Source organism: Mchenga conophoros, linkage group LG23 (assembly GCF_057382185.1).
Source record: "Mchenga conophoros isolate Kocher_MC1m ecotype Shallow Benthic linkage group LG23, M_conophoros_male_GT1.1, whole genome shotgun sequence".
In the NCBI taxonomy this organism is placed as follows: Eukaryota; Metazoa; Chordata; class Actinopteri; order Cichliformes; family Cichlidae; genus Mchenga; species Mchenga conophoros.
Window position 1 is genome coordinate 28,786,686 of NC_140547.1, and position 25,755 is coordinate 28,812,440.

General features: G+C 41.7%; 1 protein-coding gene across 1 annotated transcript in view; it reads right to left on the reverse strand.

The window, feature by feature from the left end:
• Positions 1-2,062: 2,062 nt before the first annotated feature.
• Positions 2,063-25,755, reverse strand: part of prox1a (prospero homeobox 1a) — a 43,691-nt gene continuing 19,998 nt past the window's right edge. The window contains exons 6-7 of the mRNA XM_085264356.1: positions 22,945-23,139; positions 2,063-4,169 (exon numbers count right to left, since the gene is read on the reverse strand). Of these exons, the coding sequence (XP_085120482.1) occupies positions 3,984-4,169; positions 22,945-23,139 (381 nt within the window). The 3' untranslated portion in view covers positions 2,063-3,983. The remainder of the gene's footprint in view (positions 4,170-22,944; positions 23,140-25,755) is intronic.

A 25,755-nucleotide genomic window follows, 5' to 3' on the forward strand; every position in this document is an offset into this window, starting at 1 on the left:
GTCACGGTTCTGGGTCCGTTGGACCCAGTATTTTGAGTTTATTGTGTTTTGATTTATGTTTGCATCAGGGATTGTGTTCTTGTTCTCTTGTCGTGTTATGGTAATGTTTATGTCTATTTAAAGTTCCATGTTTCTGTTTGTCTGGGTCTAAGATGTGGGTTTAGTTTCATATGTCATTTCAAGTCTGTCTCTGTCTAGTCTGTGTCTTAGTAAAGTGTGTTTTGTTTCCTGTTTTATTGTGAAGGTCTGCGTCTCATGTGAGTGTGTTCATTTTTACCTTTGTCTCGTCTTGTTGATTATTCCCAGCTGTGTCCACCACCTGTGTGTAATTCCCCTGTGGTTCTCTGTGTATTTAAGTCATGTCTTCCGTCATTGTTGTTGCTGGTCCGTCTGTGTTTCCACCCTGCGTCATCTGTGTGTTTCCCTGCCGTCACCATCTTGTACCGTCGTCCACCTTGCTTCATGTTTGAGTTCCGGTTTGTATTCAGTAGTTTAGTTGTCTCCAGTCTAGTTTAGTTCGTGCTCCATTTGCTGTTTGTCTATATTTATTTCGTGTCCAATAAACCACCTTCACTCCTCCACTACTGCCTGCAATTGGATCCTCATTTATTATTTTTATACGGCTCATCTCACTCGCCGTGACAAAGAGAACCACATCATCTGCAAACAGCAATGAGGTGATCCTGCAACCACCAAAGTAGAAACCCTCTGACACTTCCTGAGGAACCTGGTCAAATGCCCTGCCCAAGTCCACTAAAGAATGTGTAGACTGGTTGGTCCAACTCCCACAAAACCTTGAATATCCTTGAAAGGATTAAAAAAATGATCTGGTAGTTCTAGTTTGTGTTTAATGTGGCTGTCTGATCAGATGTTTCACAACCAAATTGTCAATCAAACGCTGTGCTAAAAAAACAAAGACACGATTGTAGAAATGACGTTCTCTGCGGCTGAAGTCTCTGTTGTCGAGCAAGCGGCCATTTTTTGGCGAAGGACACAGCGTCCCCGTCACAGTGGCGTTTGATGGCCTTGTTTCGTGGCTATTCAGCCTCTTCTTGAAGGTACTTTTGGTTTTGCTGAATGCAAAGCAGTCACATTAAAGCCAGCGACAGCCACCTCCATCTTTGTGGTTTCAGATTTTCGTGCTTGGCAAATGTTCCTGTGAATTTTTGTTTTGTTTAATTTAATCCCCTCTGACTTCTACATAGAGGCAAAAAATGGTAATTGAGACTGGATTATTACAGGAGACATAGCTTTACAGAATTATAAACTGTTTTATTATGCAGGAAGTCTGGCAGTATTTATTTGTTGCGTGTGTGCGTCGGTGAGAGAAAGAAAGGGGGGGGGGGGAAAAAAGAAGCACATTGAGTGCTGGCACTTAATCCCATGCTGGTGATGGTGGTTGGCATTGTGTGATGCCAGTTAGTGTTTGGCGCCAACACACAGAGGGCATGGTGTGTGTTTGTGTGTGTTAGGGAGGTAAGTGGCGTTAGAGGAGGGTAGATGAAATAAAATCTGTGCGATAGGAAGCGAAGAGGAGACAGTAGAGGTATAAAAGAGGGGAGGAGGAGAGTAATATCAGCGATGGAGTGATGGAGGGGTGTGAGAGGATGAACGGAGGAGAGAACAGGGGAGTGAGAAGCAGCGTAGGGCAACGAGGGCCTCGTCCCCGTGTTTTTGTGTGCGCAACTGAGAGCCTGTACCTATGTCTTTTTGTGTGTTGTGCGTGTGTGTCCCTGCGTCTTTGTACTGCCTAATCTAGGCGTCAGCAGCTTTTTGAGGCTTTTGTGCTGACAATAATCACACAGCGCTCCTCTTTTCAATTCATCAGCAACAACAACAAGGGATCACATGTCCCCCCCCCTTATACAGGATCCAGAGAGAGAGAGAGGGAGGGAGGGGACGAGGGCATGGACCGAGTTAAAGTGGCCATCGCGTTGCCTAGTTACTGCTTGGGTTGACGGCGAGCTGGTGCGTTCAAGCGGTCAACGCCCTCCGCACCTCAGCCGAGCGCAAACAGAGCAGGAAGAAAGTGGCGACGAGCTTACAAACGACCTCCGACTGATTTTTGTTCAAAGAATAATTTATTTCATGTTGCAGTTTGATGGATAAACATGATTAAACCACTGGTCAAATCTGTAGCAAGCATTAATAATCATCATCATCAGAATAACATTAAAAGGAATAATTATTTCAGTTATAAATAATAACAATATCAGAGTGATCAGAGTATTTATTACATCTATACAAGCTACAAATATCAGCATTTGTTGTCTCTTTTTTTTTCTTTTTTGCTTTGTTTCTTTTTTTTCTTCTTCAGCTGTTAAAACCTTAAACACTTCACACATGACCCGGCCGGTGCAGCTGCCCCCTCTCAGCTGTCCAGAGCAGAGAGGAAGTACCTGGGGAACTGGTTTGGTGCTTATCAGGACATTTAATGATTACTTAAAAAAAAAATCATGATTGTGTAACACAGATTTCAATTTTTTCCAAAGATTAGTCTGTGGCCAAAGCACCATCTGAGACATACCGTTGTTTTGTTTGCATCTATGAACATCTTCAACACTTTTAATTAAAAAGAAATGTGACACAGTGGTTTAAAGTGAAGGCCTTAAGGGGGGCATCATGGACAAAACCAAGCCTCAAACATATCACAAGAATTTGTTTCATGAATCAGTGCCACGTTTTTTAAGTATTGTAAAGAAAACAGTGACTCATCTTATCGTTTTGACATTGGTGCGTATGTAACAGCAGATTAGGAAACGTGCATTATATCATTTGTCCCCCAGAGGGAACTAAAATGATTATTTGCCTGTTCAGTACAGATCATGTACAGATCAAATAAAGACAATTTAAGGAACGCCTGCGCAAACAGCATATGGAGATACAGGGTTGGTCCAAACAAACAAATAAAACATTTTTAAAAAGCAGCAACATTTCAGTCTGCTGACATTAGGACCTAAATGCAGCTGCTGAATTAATGCATTAGAACAGATTTTTACTTTTTTTTTAGTTACTGTGGATTTTCATCTGAAATGTTTGCAGCTGTCAATTCTAGCATCTGCTAAAAAACCCAGTACTGATGAATCTCTGATGCTCTGGATATGTGAAGAGAAGGGGGCAGCCAGAGAGCGATGGGGCAGGGAGAGAGCCACACAGTCAATATAGACACTCAGTAAGTCTCAGTACAATAAGAGGAGGCTTAAGTAAAAACAGGAGGGGAAATGAATCAGATAAACAACAACTAAGTGGGTTTTTTGCCCAGTTTGTCTGGATTCAGGTGAGGATTTGGGAATGCTACTGTGCTTTCCTATGAGGGGTGTATCTGTGTGCATGTCGTAGAAGAGAGGATGTAAGCTTATACAAAGGAAAGAAAAAAATACACAAACCACTTTTTTGTCTCAAAAATGTCCATGTAACTTAAAAACATCCACAATAAAAAGATCTTTTTTTCATATATTATCTTCTTTAATTTTTAGTCTGCCCCCTGACTCGAAGTCACAGGTCAAATCGTCATCTTCATCGCACCTTTGTTCCTCCGGAGAAGGATGGAAAAGTTTAAACAAGGCGGAGGAAAAAGAGAAGACGAGGGTTTTCAAGGACGAGGAGCTTCTCTGCCAGTTCGATGGGATTCTGTTTCTCACCATTTTGCTTTTTCATTTCCCCAACAAAATATGTTAATTTGAGCATAACCGCACTCTGGGTCGCAGCCCGGCACCTTATGTAAGAGGAAAAGCTTTTTTTCTTCATAGAACATCTTGTTTTTAAAAGACGGGCTGACCAAATGATAACCATAAGCAAAGCTCTCTGGCAGCCTCCGAACAGAACTGCCTGTTCATATCTTTATGAACGTCACAAACCTTCAATCGCATTTCATCACAGACCTCCGACTAGTCTAACTCCGAGCATTTGGCGGCATTTTCCTACAGTCTTCTCACTGTCCTCGGAGGTCTGTCTAGCTTGCTTTGCTTCTTCCCTTGGCCTAGTCAGTCATGGAGGAGCTCTTGTAGACAGTTGGGGGATTTGAAGACCTCAGGAACCTCGCTGTCCAGTTTGCAGATCACTTTGTAGATGGCCTTCTTCCAGGATGGGTCCGCATCCTTTCCAGCCACGATGGCGTTGAAGAACTCACGAAGGGTCACCTGGGCCACCTCCAGGAATCGATCAGGAACCTGAAAGGAGAAAAAAATAAATCATGGGTGATATCACCAATTTGATCTTTGAAGGAAAAACTTCCCACTTGTGTTTCTGCATTTCTTTCTGCACAAGCACAGCATATTTCCACCTCAGAAAACCTGGAGTGCAAGAGGGAAAGTAACTGAAAAATGATGTGGACATTAGAACATTGCAGCCAGATGTGACTGTAGTATCCAGTGCCAAAACTATGGATATTAATCTGCCGCTGTAACAGTCTTCACCAGATGTTGGCGCTCTGCTGCAGGAACAGCTACAGGAGAATCAGGGGCGTTAATATTGTAGCTGATCTTAAATTCATATTAAATCCTGTTACATCACAGGACAACTTGAGACGTGTCTTTATGTAAAAAATACAGCAGCACAAAAGGAGGATCGTGAACTTGAACTTGAAATGTGCTCAGAGATTCAGAGTAAACACGTACATGTTGGCGATTATTGCAAATTATTTATTTAATGTTTTTATTCAGTTTAAGTCATGCGCATACTTTATAGTTAATCAACTAATTTTATTTTTGCTTTATAAATGAGATCATTTTATTTCTGTGGCCATAAAAGTCCATAAAATAAATGAAGAAGAACTCAAAATAAAAAAAGACACATTCTTGTGTAACTGTTTGAACAGGTTGGTTTATGCCATATGACATGATACACATGTGCCGTGACTAATACTAAACAATACGCTGTCAAAAAAGGGAGAACTGAAATAGAGAAAAACAACACACATGTATAAATCTTTAAATAGTGAGCAGGCCGGCTTCCAGAATGCTGATGACGCAAAATGATGAAGAATTAAGCGTGCGGCTGTTTCAGGTGACCAAATATTACTATTCCTGTCAGTAAACTGTTCTTCAGAACTTCCCTTCCCTGTACTTCCCCATTCTTAACAACTCCCAGATGTATGTGTGTGTGTGTGTGTGTGTGTGTGTGTGTGTGCATGCATGCTCCTTGTGGACACGCACACACTCTCACATAATGGCAGATCACAAACACGCAGTCTTTGACGATGACAGGTGAGCAGTGGTGTGTGATCCGTCAGACTGTGTGTGTTTGTGTGTGTGTAGATTTTAATGCTGTGTGTGTGTCATTGTAACTCTGACAACAGAACAATGGCACACAGAGAGGTACACACACACACACACACACATTTTTCAGTCTTTTTTTCCTGCCCTTTCTCCCGGGGGCAAGATCATACAAAGACACTAAACAACCTGACTGGGATACTCCCCCTCCTCCCTCCTCCCGGTCTCCTTTTATTCTTCTTTTTTGGCTCTTTTTCTTGTATGCAGATGCAAACACACACACACCCAAACACACACAGCTGACTCTTCAAGGCAAGGTACACCCACCTATACACCCCAACAAGCTCACACACACGTGGAGGACGGCACAGAGCTGTCTGGGTGTAACCCCCGTCACGCGTGGCAGGACATGCCAAGGTTAGCTGCCACCAGAACGGATGAATCACTCCACGCACACACACGCATACACAGTCACACACACTCGCAGTCTAAATGATTCCCTGGACTCTCATATACTCTGTCTACCCTAACCTACCCTCTCTCTTTTTTAGCTGGCCCCCTGAGACCACAGTTATTTCAATGAGGCCCTCTGTCATTGTCTTAGTGTAGACGCTACTGTACACACACACACACACACACACACACACACACACACACACACACACACACACACACACACACACACACGACATACAAGCTTACTCTCACACACATATAAAAGTTAAAACTTTCCAGGATGGTATCAAAAGTTTGGACACACCTACTCAGTAAAGAGTCTTCAGTAGATTAAAGCTTGGGTAGTCAAAACTCTACTGAGGTCTTTTTCAGGCTTTAGAAAATGTAGCATATAGGTGAGACTTTAGCCAATCACAGGTCACTTAAGACCATATCAAGTAATATAAAGAGCAGAGAGAGAGAGAGTCTGTGTGGGAAGTACGGCCTCAGTCACACAGGCCTTGAGACTGTTTGCTATGGAATAATGCTGATATTTGGCTTCACAAATTATTCCAACTATGCTCTTCTGGACGATGGCCATTTTTTTTCAACCTTTTGAATTACTACAACTTAGGCCACAGTAACAGAGGTCAGAGACCACCTGTCAACCAACCATTCCCCAACTGGTTTGCAAGTGGTTGCAAGTTGTTACCTACACAGAGAGTCTGCACTGAAAAATTTGGTCTCCCGTAGTTTGCATAGAAGAAGCTAACTTGTCTGCAGACACTAACCAATTACTGAGTGTGACATTCAACACGAACCATAAATGAGGAAGATTCACCTTTACATTTTCACTTTGAAGGCAGACAGTCTCTGTTTCTGATTTGTGTCTAACTTGACTATTTAGCTTGGAGACCTTCGCAACTTGCTAGCTTTCATCGCATAGAGGTCTGCGGGTATGTTACGATATTTATCTTTCAGACCAGTTTTACTTCCCTGCTGCCATTAATCTCCAGGAGTCAGTCAGGGAATACACATTTTTCCCTAGCGACCAGAGGTTGCCTGGTCTGTTAGGCCTGTGTGATTGGGGCCCAAGTTGTAGTGATGCTATTGGTTGAACAAAAGACTTTGGCACAGTTGGCACAAGCCAAATATCAGCATTACCTGTTTAAGAAGCATCTACCAGTCCTTACAACACAGTGAAGGAGTCTACTTCTAAAATCAGATCTGCTTTTTCTTTTTTGATTCTGGTCTCCTACCACCTCACTGTGGAAGAAATAAAAAGTGGCATAATGCACAGAATTTTGTAGGAAGCAAAGTTTTTAGGCAAAATATGCTTTACATCTTATTCTTCATAGTAGCTGCCTCCATGTTGATAACTCTTGGCATCCACTCAGAGCTTCATGAGGTCATCACCTGGAATGCTTTCCTTACACTCTTAAAGGAACGTCCACATGTGTGGTGCACTTGCGTTGGATGCTTTTCCCCTCACTCTGCAGTGGAGGCCAGATGCAGTGCACAGTCACTCTCTGTGGTTAAACTGTCCTTCAATTCAGTGCTTAATTCATAAGTTAGAAAGCCCTGTAGCTTAGGGAGGGTGAAAACGCCTTGAGACCCATAAAAACACACAGTACACTGGACAGCTGGAGGTGTGTCCTGTTGGAAAAAGAAATGATGGCTCCGCTTAGTGCAAACCTAATGAGACGATGTGTTTTTGCACAGTGCTGTTGTGACCAGTTTGGATGAGAGCCTATTGAATTCTTAATCAGTCCCCAGCAGTGTCACCTGCAAAACAGCCCAAAACATCCCACCTCCTCCCAAATTCATGATGCATCGCATGCAGAGATGGAACAAACTCTCACTCTTGCTTTCCTGACGTGGTTCCATCAGGCTCATCAACAACTTTTTAAAAACTACGCTTGGATAAACTTTGGAAATCCTTGACATTTTCCAGCTTGAATGAAAGTCAGCGCTGTGCGATAGCACAGCTTTTGATATCGATCCAATATCAAGCAAATACAAAGCCAGTATTGCCGATACCGGTACCGATACCTTTAACCAGGAAGCTTATGTAGGTGAGAGCAGTGGGTCATGGTTTATGAGCTGAATCATAATCAATCTGCAAATTCTGAAAACATTTTAATAACCACTTAGTGACTGGGTTTTCCACATTAATTAGTCAACACAAGAAAACACTTTCAGCTTTTCATGTATCTTGAAACAGTTTTTTTTCCAGTTCTGGTTTGACTTTAACTGCATTTTATTGGCTTTGTAGCAATACTTTTATTAGCTGACTCTAATCTAATCTGCACTAAAAAGAAAAGAAAAGTTTCTCCATCTTCAATAAACATGTACAATTTGAACAAAATGCAACTGAAAGATATAAAATCAAAGTTGTTTTTTTTTTTATTTAATAATGAGTCAAATATGTTATTAATGTGCTTGTATAAACAGAATGGATACCAATCAAGTAAATTTCATTTGACTAGATTCTGTTAAATCTCACATTTCACATTACTTACATTACTATGTATATAAGTATAACAGAAATACATGGAAACTTTAATCTAAATTGTTAAAGCCAGCATTTTGGGAATAATATATTTATTATTTTCTGTAATTTTTAGTGGAAACTGTAACTGGGTAAAAGCAGTTCATTAAAAATATTATTAACAAACTCTTAGCAGAACTTTGTGTCTGCATTTCTTAAAAAAGGGCAGTAGATCAAACTTTCTGGACTGTTTAAAACTATTTTTGTTATACTTTAAATTTGCTTTTACAGCTCCTGTACAGGCTTAGCCTCACAGGTCTAAAACCATCACATCATCTTGGATTTCTTAGTCTTTTTAGCCACATTAATACAGACAGAAGCTATAACCATGACATCATTTATAAAGAATACAATATAATTCCCTTTCATAGCAAAAACTAGATTATACCATCAAACCTCGGGAGGTGCTACAACTACATACTTGCTTTTTAGCTCTGCAGGAAATCAGAGAAAACCACTAAGTCAAGATGCTGGTTAATGGTTGCTGTGAAACTGCCCGTGGGACAAATAAAAGTTGAAACCTGAGCTTGATCTTTAAGATGAATGTGCCTTTGAGGCGTCCTCTCCCTCCCAGAGCACATCCCTTCATCCTTTAGTTGTTAAAATCGGCTCTTATCTTAAACCAACACAGATCCCCTCCGTTTCAACATCTCCTTGCATAAATTGCATTTCCGCACTGACATTTATATTCTCTGCATGTATGTTAGTGGTGTAGAGCCTGTCGTAGTCTCCGATGCACCTTTAGCACCTAATGAAATGTTTTCCCACGTCTGCTGTTTGTGACTGATGATCTGAAATCGCAAAAACTGTCGAGTTGCACACTTGCACTGCGAGACATTCGCTGACCTTGACCTATAAGTGCCCTGCTGCGGGCGCCTCTTCAGCGTGATGATCACCGTGTGTTTTTCGGGATGACGCGTGTCATCGCGGCAGCGGCGAGAGAACTCAAAGTGCTGAAGCAAGACGACAAAAAGGACACCGCTGACTCAAAGAGAGGCAGGGGGAGAAACGCAGGAAGAAAAGAAGGGAACAAAGAAGGGAGGATATTGTGTGTCCGGTTTGGTGTCGGCTTAACTGGACAGCCCTGCGCGCACGCATGTACGCACGCACGCACGCACGCACGCACACACACATATACAAACACACACACACACAGACACATACTTCGGTCCAGATGCCCAGATTTGTCTGGCCATCGTAAATCAGTCCAATAAAGAGATCTAAATTAGGCCATCATCAATACAGATGGGCATGTTTTCCCTGTGTGTGTGCGTGTGTGTTTGTGATTTACTCCTGGCTAGGATCTTGATTTGGTATCTAGTTGCCAGGAGAGAGAGAGAGACGGCGGAGGATTGGGGGAAAGTGGGAAGGAGAAAGAAAGCTAAAGAGGAAGAAAGACACTTCGTTCCCAGTAAACATAATTCGCATGATTGCTCCGGTTTGGTGGGTAAATATTGGATGAAGGGAGGCTCAATTACTCTCTCTTCACACACACACACACACACACACACACACACACACACACACACACACACACACACACACAGAAGGACAAGAGCCTGTAAATCTCTAAATCGCTGCCCAACAAAGAGGCCTACTGGGACGCCCTCGCTCCTGCTTTTTCTCTTTTTTTGTCTCCTTCCTTTTTCTCTCATCCACTCGCTCTATCCCTTCATCATCCGCCTCACAGGCTCATCCTTTCCTGATCTCTTCCTGGAAGTTTATTCTTATGAGAAATCAGAGTGTTTATCGTCAGGCAAATTCATCACCCTCGCTTATAGAGACTAGTGAATATCTGAACTGCTGTTTTTCTTTTGTTGACACATTTAATCGCAGTCCATCTATTCTCTTCTTTCATTTGTACATTTCTATACTAGTTTAAAAGTAGGGATTTCCCAAAAAAATTTGAATTTTTTTTCTCCTAAATCTGATGCGTTTTGTGTTTCTAGTAGCGGTAAAAGCAATACTAATTTACATCAGTATCGGACCGATACCGATACGTAATATCGATACGTAATATCGGATCGGTCCGATACTGATGTAAATTACTGGATCAGATATCGGAGAGAAATAAAAAAATGTAATCGATCCATTAAATATCAAAAAAGCACCTCACAAAACTTGCAACATGGCGTAACTCGGCTCATAACCGTAGCATGTCGGAGCAGTGTGGTCACGTGATAGAGCGGCTGTGTGTATTTGTAGCCTCGCTACCAAACCAGCTTAAACTTGATAATCTGTTGTTAGAATTTATTTAATATTACTTTCTACACCAGGATCTTTTTCTACGTAGCTGACGGCTGGTAACTGTGCAGGGGCGGATCTAGCAAAGTTTAGCCAGGGGGGCCGATAGGGCATTAACGGGGAAAAGGGGGCACAAAGACATACTTTTCTTTCTTATTCTCGTTTAAAATGTCTAGCTTTTAATAAATAATTGTCTGAATCTTACACCCAAAGTTTTAATCTTATGTAAAATATATAGAAGTCCATTACTATATATAGTAACTGTTAAGTCTAATATACCCTGGTAAGCTATACTACTTTTTCCTTTGGGAAGGTATGATCTGTGCAGTCTGCAATTCTGTAGAAGAAAGATGTTGAATTCATTTAATTATTCTTGAAAAATAATTTATTTCTGTGCATTTTTTTTTCACACTGCATCAAGTTGCAGTTGAAAAAATTAAAATTGATTACGTCGATTAAGCATCATGAGGTGGAGGGTGGGGGGTGGTTCCCTATTTTTTTTTTTTGCTGGAAGTTTGTAACCCTATTAGTTAGGTTGCTTACTCTTTAAAATACCAGAATAGGAAGGATGGAGTAGGTTTAAGTTCATTAGATTGATCAGTTTTGCTGAACTATGAAATATTTTGGGTGCAGTGTATTTTTTACATACAGGTATAACAGAATAGCTTTAGTGTTGTTGTTTTTTTAAACTTGAGTATGAACTTATACAATATGCAGCAAGATATTAAAAAAAACAGTTTTATTGATTAAAAAACACTATATCGGATTCATATCGGTATCGGCAGATATCTAAATTTATGGTATCGGTATCGGACATAAAAAAGTGGTATTGTGCCATCTCTAGTTCAGATTGGGATAACTGTGCTGTTGGCAAACATAGTGGAGTCTGCTGTGGCTGAAAACACAAAGGAAAGATCACCAGCGAAAGAAAATGTCAGCACCCCGGCCTGAAAACACGAACACGACCGGTAACCACTTAGCAACAGTTACGCCTGTTTACTAATTTAGTCTTTTTTAACAGTGCGGGCCACGAGCACAAAAGGGCAAGGTTGCATTCAAATATTTTTAGAATAAAGGAGAGCCCTTCATAAGTGGGTTACTTTTTTATGTTTATTTTGTCCCATTTTAACACATTCAAAACATGAAAGCTTCAGGGTCACCTGGTCCAGCCCCAACTATATGCTTTATTAAGTCTTAAGCCTAAGCTTAAAAGTAGAGAGGGTGTCTGTCTCCTGAATCTAAACTGGGAGCTGGATCCACAGCGGAGTGGCCTGAAAGCTGAAGGCTATGCCTCCCATTTTACTTTAAATACTCTAGGAACCACAAGTAACCCTAACCCACAGTTTGAGAGTGAAATGCTCTAATGGGGCGATATGGTACTATGAGGTCTTTAAGATAAGGTGAGGCCTGATGTGACCTTGTGCTTTCAACAAGTGGAGAAAATCAATTTAACACAAATTATGAATCAAAACTCCGACATCCAGGCCTCTACAGGCCATTTTTGTGTTAAGATGCTACATTTGCACCTAGTACACCTACTTTAGGGCTCCTAAAAGAAGTTTCGGGGATGCTGTTGAACAGGAAGACCTTTGGTAACAACTGTTCCTGCATTTGCTTGGTGACGGGTGGCCACAGTGACAGCATCAGAACAACGAGAGCGTCACGCCATTGTCGTTCCAAAGAAAGAAGTCTTTGGCGTATTTTACCAGCTCTAGCCCTCTGCTTCCTGTTTTTTTTTTCTTTTTTCTTTTATGGTCTGCCATCCTTGTCATCTACAATGTGATGCCGATGTTTATCCATATTTGGCAAAATCCACCGACCTCCGCTGACACAAAAGGATGTGATCCTTGTTTCGAGGGTGTGCTTTTAAAAACAGGCAGTACTTAGTCTTTAGCATAAAAACTAAGCAAGATAACATCTAACTGAGGTAACAAATAGGCAGTTGTTCAGAAAATTATGAATTTAGGTCACTGATTTGATATCACTGATGTTGTGACAGTACTGGGACATCAGAGTCACTCAGCAGCACTGATGGCACCGCCTCCCTCCATCCTTTTATGCTTTCCTCTGCATCGCTCATCACCTGCTCACCTTCTTTTCTCTCCTTTTCCCTCCCTCTTCCTCTGAATTTAAGCCACTCCTCTTCCTCTGACTCCCCGTATCCTCCCAGAAGGATTAATGCCTTTTCTCTTCATGTTGTCACCATGAGACCCAGAGTGATGCATATGCTCTGTGTGTGTGTGTGTCTGTGTCTTCATGTCCTCAGCTGCCTCTGCTTTCCATGTTTTCTGCTCGTCTATCTATGTTGTTTTTTCCTTTCCATCCTCACTCGCCGTCTTGCACAGAAAGAGGAAACAGACAGATTGTGCTCTTAAGAAATCACTATACAAACACCATATGTTTGACTATGAAGGTGTGCAAACAGAGACTGTGTGTGTGTGTGTGTTGTTCCTTCTGTTTTCTGTAAGTCTGTCTGCTTCGCTCCGTCAGTGAAGGAGATGTCTGTATTTGATTCAAGATTCGCTTGAATGCTTTCACTTGCGTGCTTTGCTTGATCATTGATCATTTTTGACCTTGCTTGTCTTTTTCAAACCTCCTCCTTAGTCTCTTTAATTTCACATCAAACACACAAACACACACTCACGGTCTTTTTCTTCTTTGCTATTAATTCGCTCTGTGGCCTTGAGGTCCACTGTGCTGTCGGTCAGTGGAGTATTTCTCTATCATGGAGACAATACTGGAACTCTTTCATGTGCTGCTCCTTCTGTGGACTGAGCAAATGCTGTTATATGAGTGTGTGTGTGTGTGAGGCACTGAGTGGACGTATCTTTTTTTGTGCCAACACACAGGCATCTGCTTCCTTTTTCCTTCTCTCTCACTCTCTCGCTTTCACTGCTATCAGACCTGGCTCTTGTCACACACACCCTGGCAGGAAAATACAAACACACACACACACACGTGCAGGCACACACACACAAACACACAGCCAGCAAAGAGAGTCCATTCTCCCTCTACATCTTTTTCCTGTCACCCTTTCTCCTTCGACAGGAACATTCTGTATTTTAGCTCAGTGCAATTTTCTGTTGATTAGAGGTCTAAGAGACATCCAAATGACACAGAGCTGCCCTGTTTTTGTTGTTGTTGTTGTTTTTAAAGCGTTTGAATCTAGTTTAAAAGTAAAAGTTTGGTAGATGTATGCATCACCGCTAGCCATTGTTTCAGCATTTCAGCAGTTGTATGCTGAGGGGAGAAAGAAAAAAGTCCAAACCAAAGCAGGTAAGCTTTAAAGAGGAAGTGGTAAGACGCCTGGGAGCCCAACACATCACAAAGTTATGTTACTTAATGTTAGACAATGTGACTGTCCAGAGCTCTGACCATGTTATGCATGAGTAGAATCTCCTTTTCTTCTACATATAGAAAAAGATCTAACGGCATTTTTAAATTGGAAAAATGGGCACTTGGTAAGTCTGAGTGTCAATCCATTGCAATAGAGAATAAATCTCCTGTTCCTGATGAGCTCCACTGGTGCCCCCTTCTCTATCAGGACCCACTCGTCAACTAATCAACATCTGGAAGGAAACGTGAATGCAGACGGACACATTTGCTGGTGGGTATTCCTGAATCTTACCTGTTAACTCTGGCTCAGTCTTAAAAAAATCTTTTTTATTTCATATTTTCCTGTGGTGGATCTCACAGCGGTCTAGATTTAGCTTGTGGTGCTTAGTGTTACAGCGTTCAGCATAGTTGTAAGACTAACGTTTGGTTAAACACTGAGTCAGAGATATTGGCTGGAAGATAAACTTTTTGACCGAACTGTGCAGAGAGTGAAACAAAGGGAACCACAACCATAGTAAAGGGTCCCAGCCAGGCTTGAATCTGAGCCTACTGACATATGGGTCACCTGCACTACCTAGTGAGCTATATGTGCCCTAAGATGTTGACTTTTTATCCCATCTGTGTCTGCATTCCTTTGTTTTCCTACATTTAAACTCATCCGTTCATCATTAAGAAAGAAGCCTCCTAAAGCTCACCTGCGTCTGTATCTTGCCCTCTGGTTGCATAATTTTAGCGTGACACACCTTAGAAGCTGTGAGTTTGGGGACCCCGAACATTTAGGAGCTTTTGAAAAAAAGCCACACACCATTCAGCCTCCCAGCCACTTCACATAAATAACATAGAGCTACCTAAGTCGCTCTTTGACACAGTCACTGAAATTCGCAGTGGGCACGTAGCGGCCATTCCCACGTAAATCAGGAAACATGATGCTGATTCACAGCTTCCTCACACACAGGTGAATAAATATCAATTTGACGGCATATCGATGCGTCTCATCTGTTTCTCAACAATGTGAGTTGTGAGTGCCTGAGTGTGAGCTTTTAGTCAGTAAGTGTGACATTAGAAGTCAGAGTGGAGACTGGAGGCTCCTCCAGGACATCGGCAATATGTTTCCTTTCTCAGCTGCTCTTTTGTCAATCAGTCACTGATCTCACTGTCAGCAGGACAGTGACAATAACGTTTCTCTTTGTTCAAACGGCATGTGACTGAGAGGAAGGGTCTGCGTCCTGAGATTGGGCCTGTGTGTGTGTGTGTCTGTTGTCACTATCTCATCAGTGTCTGCGTTTTGTGTGCTATCATTACAAGCGTCTTCGTTTCTCCGCCTGCTCCGGTTTCGCGCGTGCCTGTTCACACACGTGCTGTTCCTCCTCAGATGTGTGTGTGTGTGTGTGTGTGTGTGTGTGTGTAGTCTTCCTTGTGTGCGTACGTTTATGTGTGTCACCCATAAAGAACAATAGCCTTGGTCATCTGACTGAGAGGCTGCAGACCACTAGCATCACATGATAGAGGCTGAAGGCCACGTCTTTGTTACCAGGCCTATTGTTAAAGCTAAGGAGACAGCTGGGGTAGGAGAAGGGAATCACTGCATGCTCAACACACACACAGAGTTACAGGAAGACCATACACAGTCACACACATGCACAAACACACACATAAACCGCCCCTCGTGACTCCAATCAGGCTCAGTGACAAAGATGATGCCTTCTTCTTCTCAACTGGAATACTAAGACACACACACACACACACACTGCAGGCAGATAGCTATAATTATAGTGACAGAAACTGGCAGGTGGCATTGTCTGCAGCATACCGCTCTCTGTCAACCAGCAATAGAAAGCAAGAGATGCCGGGGAAGACTCGGAGCTCATTCTTGGAATGACAGCAGCCTCGAGAGTGTGTGTTCATGTGATTTATGGATCTGCGTGTGTCGCACAGAAACCCAGTCCCACATATACAACTTATAATGAGTAATTAAAACAATGCACCTTTCAAAACCTCAAGGCTTTTGTAGAGAAGTGAAGTCACGAGGAAACTCTCGTTAAACTGTGTCTGCTCATAATTAGACACACACTTCAGTGTTTTGACTTCACCTTTTAGCACGACTCAGATCTTTTCCTAAGTGTTTCAATAGCCTGCAGTTCACAATGTGTTACAGGATGCTGGTGTCAGGTGTCGCTGTCCCGACCTCTGTAGTGCCCATCCCCCTTCACCCTGACCTACGCAGGCATATACACAGCAAAGCAAATAAGTATGGTATAACAGCTTCATAGAGGACTAACACTTGTACTGTTAATCTGAGCTGGTTCCCTTACGCCCTTTTAAACATTTGTATTTTAATTTGTTCTTTTAATATTTTTACAAGGGCGGGAAACATTAAATACCTGGGGGTGGTGTCAAATTAAAAGCTGGTGTCTCTAGAAGTGCTCAAAACCCAACATCACATGAAGCACAGCGAGCGTACTTTAAATACCAAGTCCAAAGCTCTGAATGCAGAATGAGGCAGAGATCAGAGCTGAGAAGAAAAAAAAAAGAGGGTGGAGAGCGAAAGAAAGCAGGACAGGTGTAGTCTTTGAAATTCACCTCCTCTCAAAAGGGCTGATGAATTACTGTGTGTGTGTGTGTGTGTGTGTGTGTGTGTGTGTGTGTGTGTGTGTGTGTGTGTGTGTGTGTGTGTGTGTGTGTTTGTCCCTTCTGGGTAGGTTATGACTAGAAGAGGTGAGGACGGCAGACAGACTGATTAAAATTAAGGGAACAATGACAAACTTAAGGTTGACGCTGATACAGAGAACGCATATTTAAGAAATGGGGGAAAAAATCTGCACTCAGGGTTTTGTTTTTTTTATTGTTACCAGTGTGAAGAGAAACACGCCTCCCAAAATCGATTCCTGGGAGTTGAGCTCAGACCCCCTTTTCACCGGGCTCATGTGAAGAAGAAGCGGAAAAGACGATTGAATAGATGAATAACGAGAGCGAAAGGGTAACAAAGAATCTAAAACGGCGGAGAAAGACATGAGGAGTTTAGCCTTTCATGAAGTGCACAGCTTATGAAATCGGATAGCCCTGAAATGTGAGTGTGTGACCAGCCTGTGGCCTCCAGGTGTTTGTGAGTGAGTGTGTGTATGTGTCGTTCAAAGTCAAAGGGTAGATTTTAGCAGAAACCACACCCACCCTTCAAGGGAGGGCATCTCTGCTCCTTTCAGACAAATACAAATGAGTATCTGTGTGTATTTGTGTGTGTGTGTGTGTGTGTGTGTGTGTGTGTGTGTGTGTGTGTGTGTGTGTGATGTGCAGCTGTGCTGACAGAGACAGTAAGGATCCTTGAACTGAAAAGATGAGAACGTCCTCTAGAAGGCTTCATAAAAACATCTCATTGTACATCTTATCGCTCATTGAATTCTCACACATGGAAACTTAACAGTCTCGTCCCCATCCACGCACCAGGCCTCCATTTTTCCACAGTTAAGTATAATTTCCACTAGCTCCCACTCGGCTGGACTCAACCCAATTTCCAACATTTTCCATTTCAACTGTGTACCACCTAATGTGTGCAGAGATGTTACAGCAATGCGATTAAAGTCCCGTGACATCATTTGTATGAGACACAAACACAGATATCAAGGCGATGCTGTCATTTTTCTTGTTGCTCTCACGACTCATCGAGTGCCACCAATCAGTGGCGAGCAGTCTGCTGACGCCACATTTTCAGACCGACTCAGCTCGCTTGGAACTCTGGCCTCAGCCTCCAAGTAGATACGCCTATGGTATCAAAGTCCTATGTGACTTCCTTATTGAGTTATCGTGTTCAAAAGATTTTCAAAAAACTTGACCTCTGACCTTAAGGTCAAGGTCACTCAGATTCAAGCTCGTCTGAGATTTTTAGTAGATACACCTGTGGCATCAACTTGAAACTCCTATGTCACTTTGTTCTGAACTTATCGCATTCACCAACTTGGGTGTCCAAGTCACCCAGCTGCCCGCCCCGCAGGGTGAGAAGAATACCTCATCAGCCTTTTATGGCTGAGGGGTAAAAATGTTCCTGGTACCAGGCACTACCACCTAATGGAAAACCCTAAAGCCTGAGCCGAGACGAGCCGAGCTGAGCAGGTACTGGTGGAGTCAGTCTGCATGTTTAGGAATGTGCTCCCGTTTGCTCTGGCAGGCCTAACCCACCAAAGCATAAATCCTTAATAAGTTCAAAACACACACTCTCAGGCAAGTCAGGAGCGGCGCGCCTAATGCTGCTGGCAGCCTTAACCAACAACTCGTCAATCTGTTCTCGGTATATTAAAAAAAAGAGGAAACATTTCTCTCCCTCCTGGCAGAAGGTAGGAGCTGACACCTTTCCCTGAGCGTCCTGGCAAAGAAAACCCCTCTGTCTTTTTTTTGTTTGGTTTTTGAAGATGAGACTATTCCCTGTTTCCTCTCTCCCTTACTCCAGTTTCCTTCTTCTTTTCGCCTTCCTCATTAGTTGGTGGGCAGAGCTGCAATTAGCACAAAATTGTTTCAGAGATTGGGGGGGGGGGGGGGGGTGAGGAGAGAGTAAGGATGGAGAGACAGTGAGAGAGAGGGAGAGGTAAACAAGACAGAAGAGTTGAAAGAATGTGGCTGGAGGAGAAGGTAATTAATGAAGGTGCTATAATTACTGGGGCCTGTTTACGCCAACACACACACACACACACACACACACACACACACACACACACACACACACACACACACACACACACACACACACACATCACTTACCTTTCCACTGCAATAACTATTTAAAATGCTGGCCCTGTAACTTTACTAATGACAGGCTTTTTTGTTTCCTCAACCGAAGCATGGGCCATTTTAAAAATTCACCACATAGAGCTTTAGTTAAGATTTGGCTCCATTTTAACCAGGAAAACATAACCTTGGAAGTACAAAGATGTAAAAAGTAACAATAATAAAGATGATGACACAATAGTAAGAGTAGACATAAGATGGGATGGAAGGATTATGGAGGGGAAGAACAAAAATTAGAGCAAAGGTGGAGGGAAAAGTTAAGGGGACAACGGGGAGGAATTGGAGGGCGATAAGAAAGAGGAGGAGAGGAGAGGACAAAGGCAAATGAAAGGAGGATGCGAAGGAGAGGAGGTGACGAAGAGACCATATCAATAGAGGACACATTCAGCAGGAAGAGGGGGAGGAAGGAGAGGGAGCAAGGAAAGAGCAAAAAGTGGAGGAAGGAGAGGAGGGAGGGAGGTGCGATGGGGACAAACCAAGGTGGAACTCTGATGATGCTAAATTTGGCGAAAGGAGAAGACTTCTGTGTGTGTGTGTGTGTGTGTGTGTGTGTGTGTGTGTGTGTGTGTGTACATGTCGGGAGACTTGCTGAATCGGCCGTGGTTCCAGTTTCACGCCTCTGAGTTTGACAGAGGGGGAGAGAGAGAGGGGAAAAGAGAAGGAGACAGAGAGAGCGAGAGGGTCCCTAGCCAGTAATGTTCCCTCAGGGCGGAAAGAAGGAGGGAGGTGAGGAGAGGAGGAGGAGGAAGAGGCAGGCACGAAAGGGGACAAAGTAGGGGAAGAAAATGTATATGCACAGTTACAAACACTTCATTGCTTGGAGAACACTCGACCTTTTTCTAATGTCCTTACAAGCATTATAGCTTTATAGTATAACTATCAACCTTCATAACTTCTAACACAATCTGTATTTATACTGATTTACTATATTTACTGTTCACCACAAGTCTTCTTAATCAGACATCTGTTAAGACCAACTAGGCTAATAATAAGTTATTGACTTTATATAAAAGCTGGATGTGGCCTCCAGGTCTGAAGAACAATCTATCATCTAATTACCAAACAAGCTGAATCACCAGACCAAGGTGCTGGACCCATCTGGCGTATGTTTTAAGTATCTCGCTCTTCGCACTGTGTAGCTGCATGTGACCAAAACAGCTGGACAACAAATGTAAAATGAAGCTTCGGATACAAAAAAAATCACACCCCTTGCCTTCAACTGCAAAAACCTGTCATAATCGGCATTCTTTCCCATGGCCAGCAGAGGGCAGCTACTCCGATGCAAAAAATTAGGCAGATCACATAGGTACGGTGGCCCTGAGAGGGCAAATGCACTGAAAAGCACAAAAAACATAATGGGAACAGATAAAAAATAAACAAAAGATGAATAAAATACATCGGAAATAGAAAAACCCCCCGCAGCAAATGCTAAGAAAATACAAAAATAAGAAAACAAGTGTTTTTGGGGACACAATAACATGGCAGAAACAACAAGCTAACAGCAAACGGCTAATAGCAAAGAGCAAACAGCTTTATTTCATATGAACCATAAGATTAAAATACTCAATGCATCATTTTCTCCCTAACAACACTGATTTATACTGTGTCAATACCAAGTTCAATCCTTTGCATTCTTTACTTCTTGTCACTTCCGCGGCTTGTCCGTCCCATTATTGTATCCCCAGAAACACTTCTGTTGTGTTTTATTCACATTCTTTAGTATTTTGTGGGCTTTTGCAGCATTTTTCTATTTGCTGGTGTTTTCTTAAGGTGCAGTTCATTTGACCTCTCAAACCCGCTGTATATTGGAGTCAGTTGGCACAGCAAAAAAGGTCGTGAGTTTGAATCTAACGGCCAGCTGGGGTCTTTTTGTGTGGAATTTTGCATTTTCTCCACAGTACAAAGACGTGCATGGGTCGGTTTAACTGGCACTTCTAAATTGGCCATTAGTGTGAATGTGTTATTCCTGCAACAGGCTGGGGAACTGTTCAGGGTGAATCTCACCTCACTATAATAGCTAGACTTCAGCCCCACTATGACCCTAAACTGGGTTTTATTTCTCTATTATTTGTCTATCAATTGTGAGTTTAAAGTGAAAAATGAACACAATATGAAACTCATTTTGTAATATTTGTCCCAGTTAAACTAAAATAGATGCAGTAAAATATAGTTTATCAGCTGACTCTTTCCCTCAGCCCTCCCTGTGTCTGGTTGTTCCTGTTAAAAGTGAATTTTTCCTTCCCCCTTTTACCAAATGCTTCCTCACAGGGGGTTACTTGATTTTAGGGGTTTTCTCTTTATTATTATAGGGTCTTTACCTTACAATATAAAGATCCTTGAGGTTGCTGTTGTTGTGCTTTGGCGGTACATAATATATATGTTATTTAATTGGCAATAAACTAGTACATACCACTGAGCACGCTCAACTCAAGACTCCATCTTTTACGTAAGGTTTGTGGTCTCGATAAGGCTCTAGTTTTTGTGTTTGTCTTGTACGCGAAAACCTAGCCACTGAATGATGTTTTTCCAGTACTTTAATGTAGTCCCCTTATTTTAAAGTTTAATCAAATGCAGCTAAGAACAAATAAGATCATTTTTAACAGTGTTTGGTTACAAGTGCACAACATCACATGCTAATTCTTAACAAAACGTGTTTAATGGCTTTAATAGCTCAGTTTCAGGTTTAAAGAGTTTGTGGGCTGATTTTCAAACTGCACTGTGCAGTCAAATGGATGCAACTAATGAATGCATGAACGGTACAAACTCAAATCAAACACTTTCTGTCATCAAAAGCTTAACTGAAAGCTTTTGATGATTTTAAAAAAAAACAGCTAGTAATGATCCTACCACAGGTTCACCTACAGAAACCTTGTTGTGACTTTTACTTCCTCTAGAAAGTCAAATATGATTGTCTTCTTGGCCAAAAAAGTGCAACTGAGCCCTGGTTTAAAGGTCTTCTGGACCCAGTTTGAACTTTAAACCTGACCCTCCTATCTCTATAAATAATCACACATACTCATTATTTGCATGCGTGTGTCCGCTTCCTGTACATGCTCTTTTCATACACACCTGTGAAATGCTACCTGACTCTTGTTATGCAAACTATGCAAAGCATTTGCTATTCATTTCTCCAAATAGCCTACTTCAATATCACAAACCCTTTGCAGCATGAATATGAGGGTGTGTCGTGTCTGCGAGTCTCTTTATCCATTTAAGCTTTGGCATTTGTATCCTTAAGCAAAAAAAGAAAAAGCGAAGTGTGCGTGTGTGTCAGCGATAAGGTGTAAGCTAATGGACATCTAAATGCTGCTGATGTTACATTGGATAGTTTAAGGGCCCTCAGGTCCCCTTAGACCAATACTGGAAGAGGAAAAGTGAGAGAGGGAATGTGACTTCTGCAAATCGCTTTGACAAGGACACCCGTGCCTCGAGCGGCGTCCTCTCTCGCCTCATCGAGCACACACACAGCAACATCCACACCTCAGCAGAATTGTGAGGTGACTGTTGCACTCTGAACAGCTGACTTGGTGGAGGACATTTGTGTGAGTGAGTGTGTTTGAGCTACGCTGAATTCAGTTTTAATCCGGTAACGAGAGAAACGGGTAGAAAGTATGGGAAACTTTTCAGTCTTACTAGATCGAGGAGGCTTTTGATTTCTGAAATGTTTGGAGAAAAATGGTACTTTAATTAAACTGAAGGCAACCTGACATTGCATTCCAAAGTTTGGCAAACAGATATTTTTTATTAAAAAACAAACAAACAAACAAAAAAAAGACCTTTTCCAAAAAATGTCATGTTTTTGGAAGATTTTGTATGGGTTTAAGAGAGAAGTTAAACCACCAAACTTTGCAAGAGAACACCACTAAAGATAAAACATAAGTTTAAGAGGGCTTACCATTAAAGGTGGAGCACAATATTGAAGCAGCGATATATCTTATTGCTTCAACTTTCAATATGTGAGCTACACACTAGTGCAGGTGTACCTAAAGCAATGGTAAACAGTGACAGCCGACCAAAGCAAATCATTGAGCTGATTAAATGAAACAAATATCACACACACACACACACACACACACACACACACACACACACACACACACACACACACACACACCATGATACAGTGAATAAATACACAAGTTCTGCTTTTTGTCTTTTTAAGGGTATTACTATTTTTTAGTTACTCTGATACTAATGCAGCATCATAGATAAACAACATATCAAGTAGTACAGACGTGCTGTAGAGTGACAGTTTCCCACTGTTGCTTACTTTGAGTTTCCCTCCCTATTTGCCATTTTCTCTCCATATTTTCTGTCGTTGAGTGGAACGTCTACTTCCTGTTATACAAATTAATACACCTGGCGTCCCCTAAAAAGGACAGCCCAGCTTACCTCAAAGTCGTTGGCCTTGTTGTAGTGCATGTTGAGTGCCCTGAAGAGTTCGGCATCTCGCCCCACAGTCAGCTCCTCGGCAGCAGTCACACCCTCGTTGATGGCCTGCCGAGCAAACTTCTCCATCTGGATGTAGTAGAACTCCCTGAAGTTGCTGAACCACTTGATCAGCTGGGAGGTGATGCATCGATTGAACTGTACGAGAAGAGCATCATAAATATAAAAAAAAGAGCTTTAACATTACATTTCCACCGCATGCACATGTTCCCGTAGAGCTGGGATTTTCCGCATGTGTGCAATAGAACTGTTGGTCTTAATAGCAAAATCACAACATGTCCTCTAATGTTGTGTGTTTTAATTCAACTAAATTGAATTAAAACTAATTAAAACTAATTCAATTTAGTTTTATTTACATAATCACAACGACAGTCACCTCGAGGTGCTTTATATTGTAAATTAAAGACCCTACAATAATACAGAGAAAGCTCCAACAATCACTCAACCCACTATGAGCAAGCATTTGGCGACAGTGGGAAGGATAAACTGCCATTTAACAGGAAGGAACCTCAGGGAGTTTGTTATTTATGTTTGTGTTCTCTTTTTAGCAGCATCAGGTTGTGTTAAAGTATTTTTTGTTGAATCATACCAATTAACATGATCCATTGTGCAGAAATTTTTGATGACTTTTGGTTGTAAGGTAACAAATCTTCGAAAAAGAGGCAGAAGACGGACTGCTTATTGCTGCTTCCTGTTTGTTGATGTAGCCGTATCATAGCACAGCTGATGTTTTCTTTGGAACTTATTTGCCTGATGCTCTATCATCAAATTTGCCTTGAACTGGGCCTCCGTATGAATGCTCACATTACATTGTGGCACTACATGTTCAGATGAATTTGCTTTTTGTTCTGCAGCCTACATTTTCCATGCAAGTCTATGCAAATATAGCTCTAATTGTATGTCAACACTGTGCCGGGACTAAATAATAAGAAGGAATGTAGACAGTGTTGTTTTTTATTTGAATTTTTTGGTGTGTATACGTACACTGGAAGTTAGAGAAAAACAGGAACTATTGCCCCAATCAACCACCCCCTCTCCACACGTCTGTATTTGTCCTCCTCATTAGCCACTAGTACAACGAACACCTTTAGGCTCCTCGCTGGAGAAAAAACATCTCTTTAAACTGCAGCAATCACACAAGAATATCCCAAATATTAACTTATTGTTATGCCAGTTCGGGCTTTCACACAGAGCCAAACTGACATTAACAAGTCGTTAAACCCTCATCCTCATCAGCCTTACGACCACTGCGGAAAACGTCTGTTCCGATCCAGTTTTTTAGTTTAGCGAAGTTGTTTTTACCAAAATGTTATTAAATAATTGAGCTTTTACTAAATTAACATCAAGCTAGTTGTAGTGATATCAAATACTAATTTGAGTTTGGAAACAAACAGCTACAATTTCACATAATTGGCAAATCATCATTTTCCTGCACCAATAAATGATTCTTTTTTGATAATTTTCCACCTTTAAATAGATAAACTTCTTGTGTATTTGTATCACAGGATATAGAGCAGGAATAAAGGAAGGAAAAGGGAAAGTATCAGTGCGTACAGCAAGCACTGTGTGTGAAAATGCACAACAAACTTGAAGGGCTGAACATATTTTAAGAGATTTCTGTAAGTTTTAAGAGAATCATTTGGAGGTTTTTAAGGCAGCATTACATATAAAATATGTCTGAGTTTTCATCGTTCTCTGGAAAAAGAAATAAAACCCCCCACACATTAATGTTTTTTAAAAAGCACAGCGACAGCTCAGTGAAAGTGTATGTGGTGTGTTTGTGTGTGTGTGCTCAGTGGAGGGGAAAAACGGCTTTGACACAGAGATTAAGCTCAGTATTGTTACAAGACATTGTCTCACAGGAGCGAGGGATGAGCGAGAGAGATAGAGGGAAAGAAAGACAGACGGGGGAGAGCGAGCCGAATGGTGCGAGGCAGCGTGGAGAAAAAAATAGGAATGCACGGAGAGGGAGCGCAGCGGAGGACGGCCGAGGGAAAGAGATATTTTTTCAGGAACGGTTAGAGGGGGTGACATAATGGAGCATAATAGAGCGTGGTGCTGTGTGTGTGTGCAGGAGAAGGAAAGGGAGTTGGTTTTAAAGAGCATAGTGACAGGAGGGAAGAGTGTGTGTGTGAGTGTGTTGGTGACCCACAAAAGAGTAGCATGAAGGGAATCTGATAACTCAGCAATTAACACATACAAGAAGATGTCATTTGTAAAAAAAACAAAACATAACCATCCTGCCACAAACTCAAAGTAGGATAACAAGGACACCCACATTAATAATTAACATATTTTAGTTATTATTTTCACGAATAAATAAAGGTTAATTATGCAACTGTTTGTGTATCTGTACCATACAGGCTTCCAGATATGATCCACCTAAGAAGTTGGAAGATGTATCACAGTTTATCTGAGGATGCTGATGTAAGAATTTTAAATCCAGCAAAATTTTCGAAAACCTAAATTTTGCTTCTTCACTGTCTGATCACTGAAGTAAAAGGTGATAGGCATCAATTAAATAATCATTTAAGTCCCAATTTGAATTCAAATTGCCAGCATTTTACAAAGTCTCAAATATAATTACACGATTCACTCAAAAGTTTGGGGTCACTTAGAAATCGCCTTCTTTTTTTTGTGTAATCAAAGTTTTGGTTTTAATAATATTAACAATAACAAATAATCAGGGCATTGACAGTGGTTAAGACTTTTAATGGGCTTCATATGTCATTTTCATGCAGCCATCACACCGTG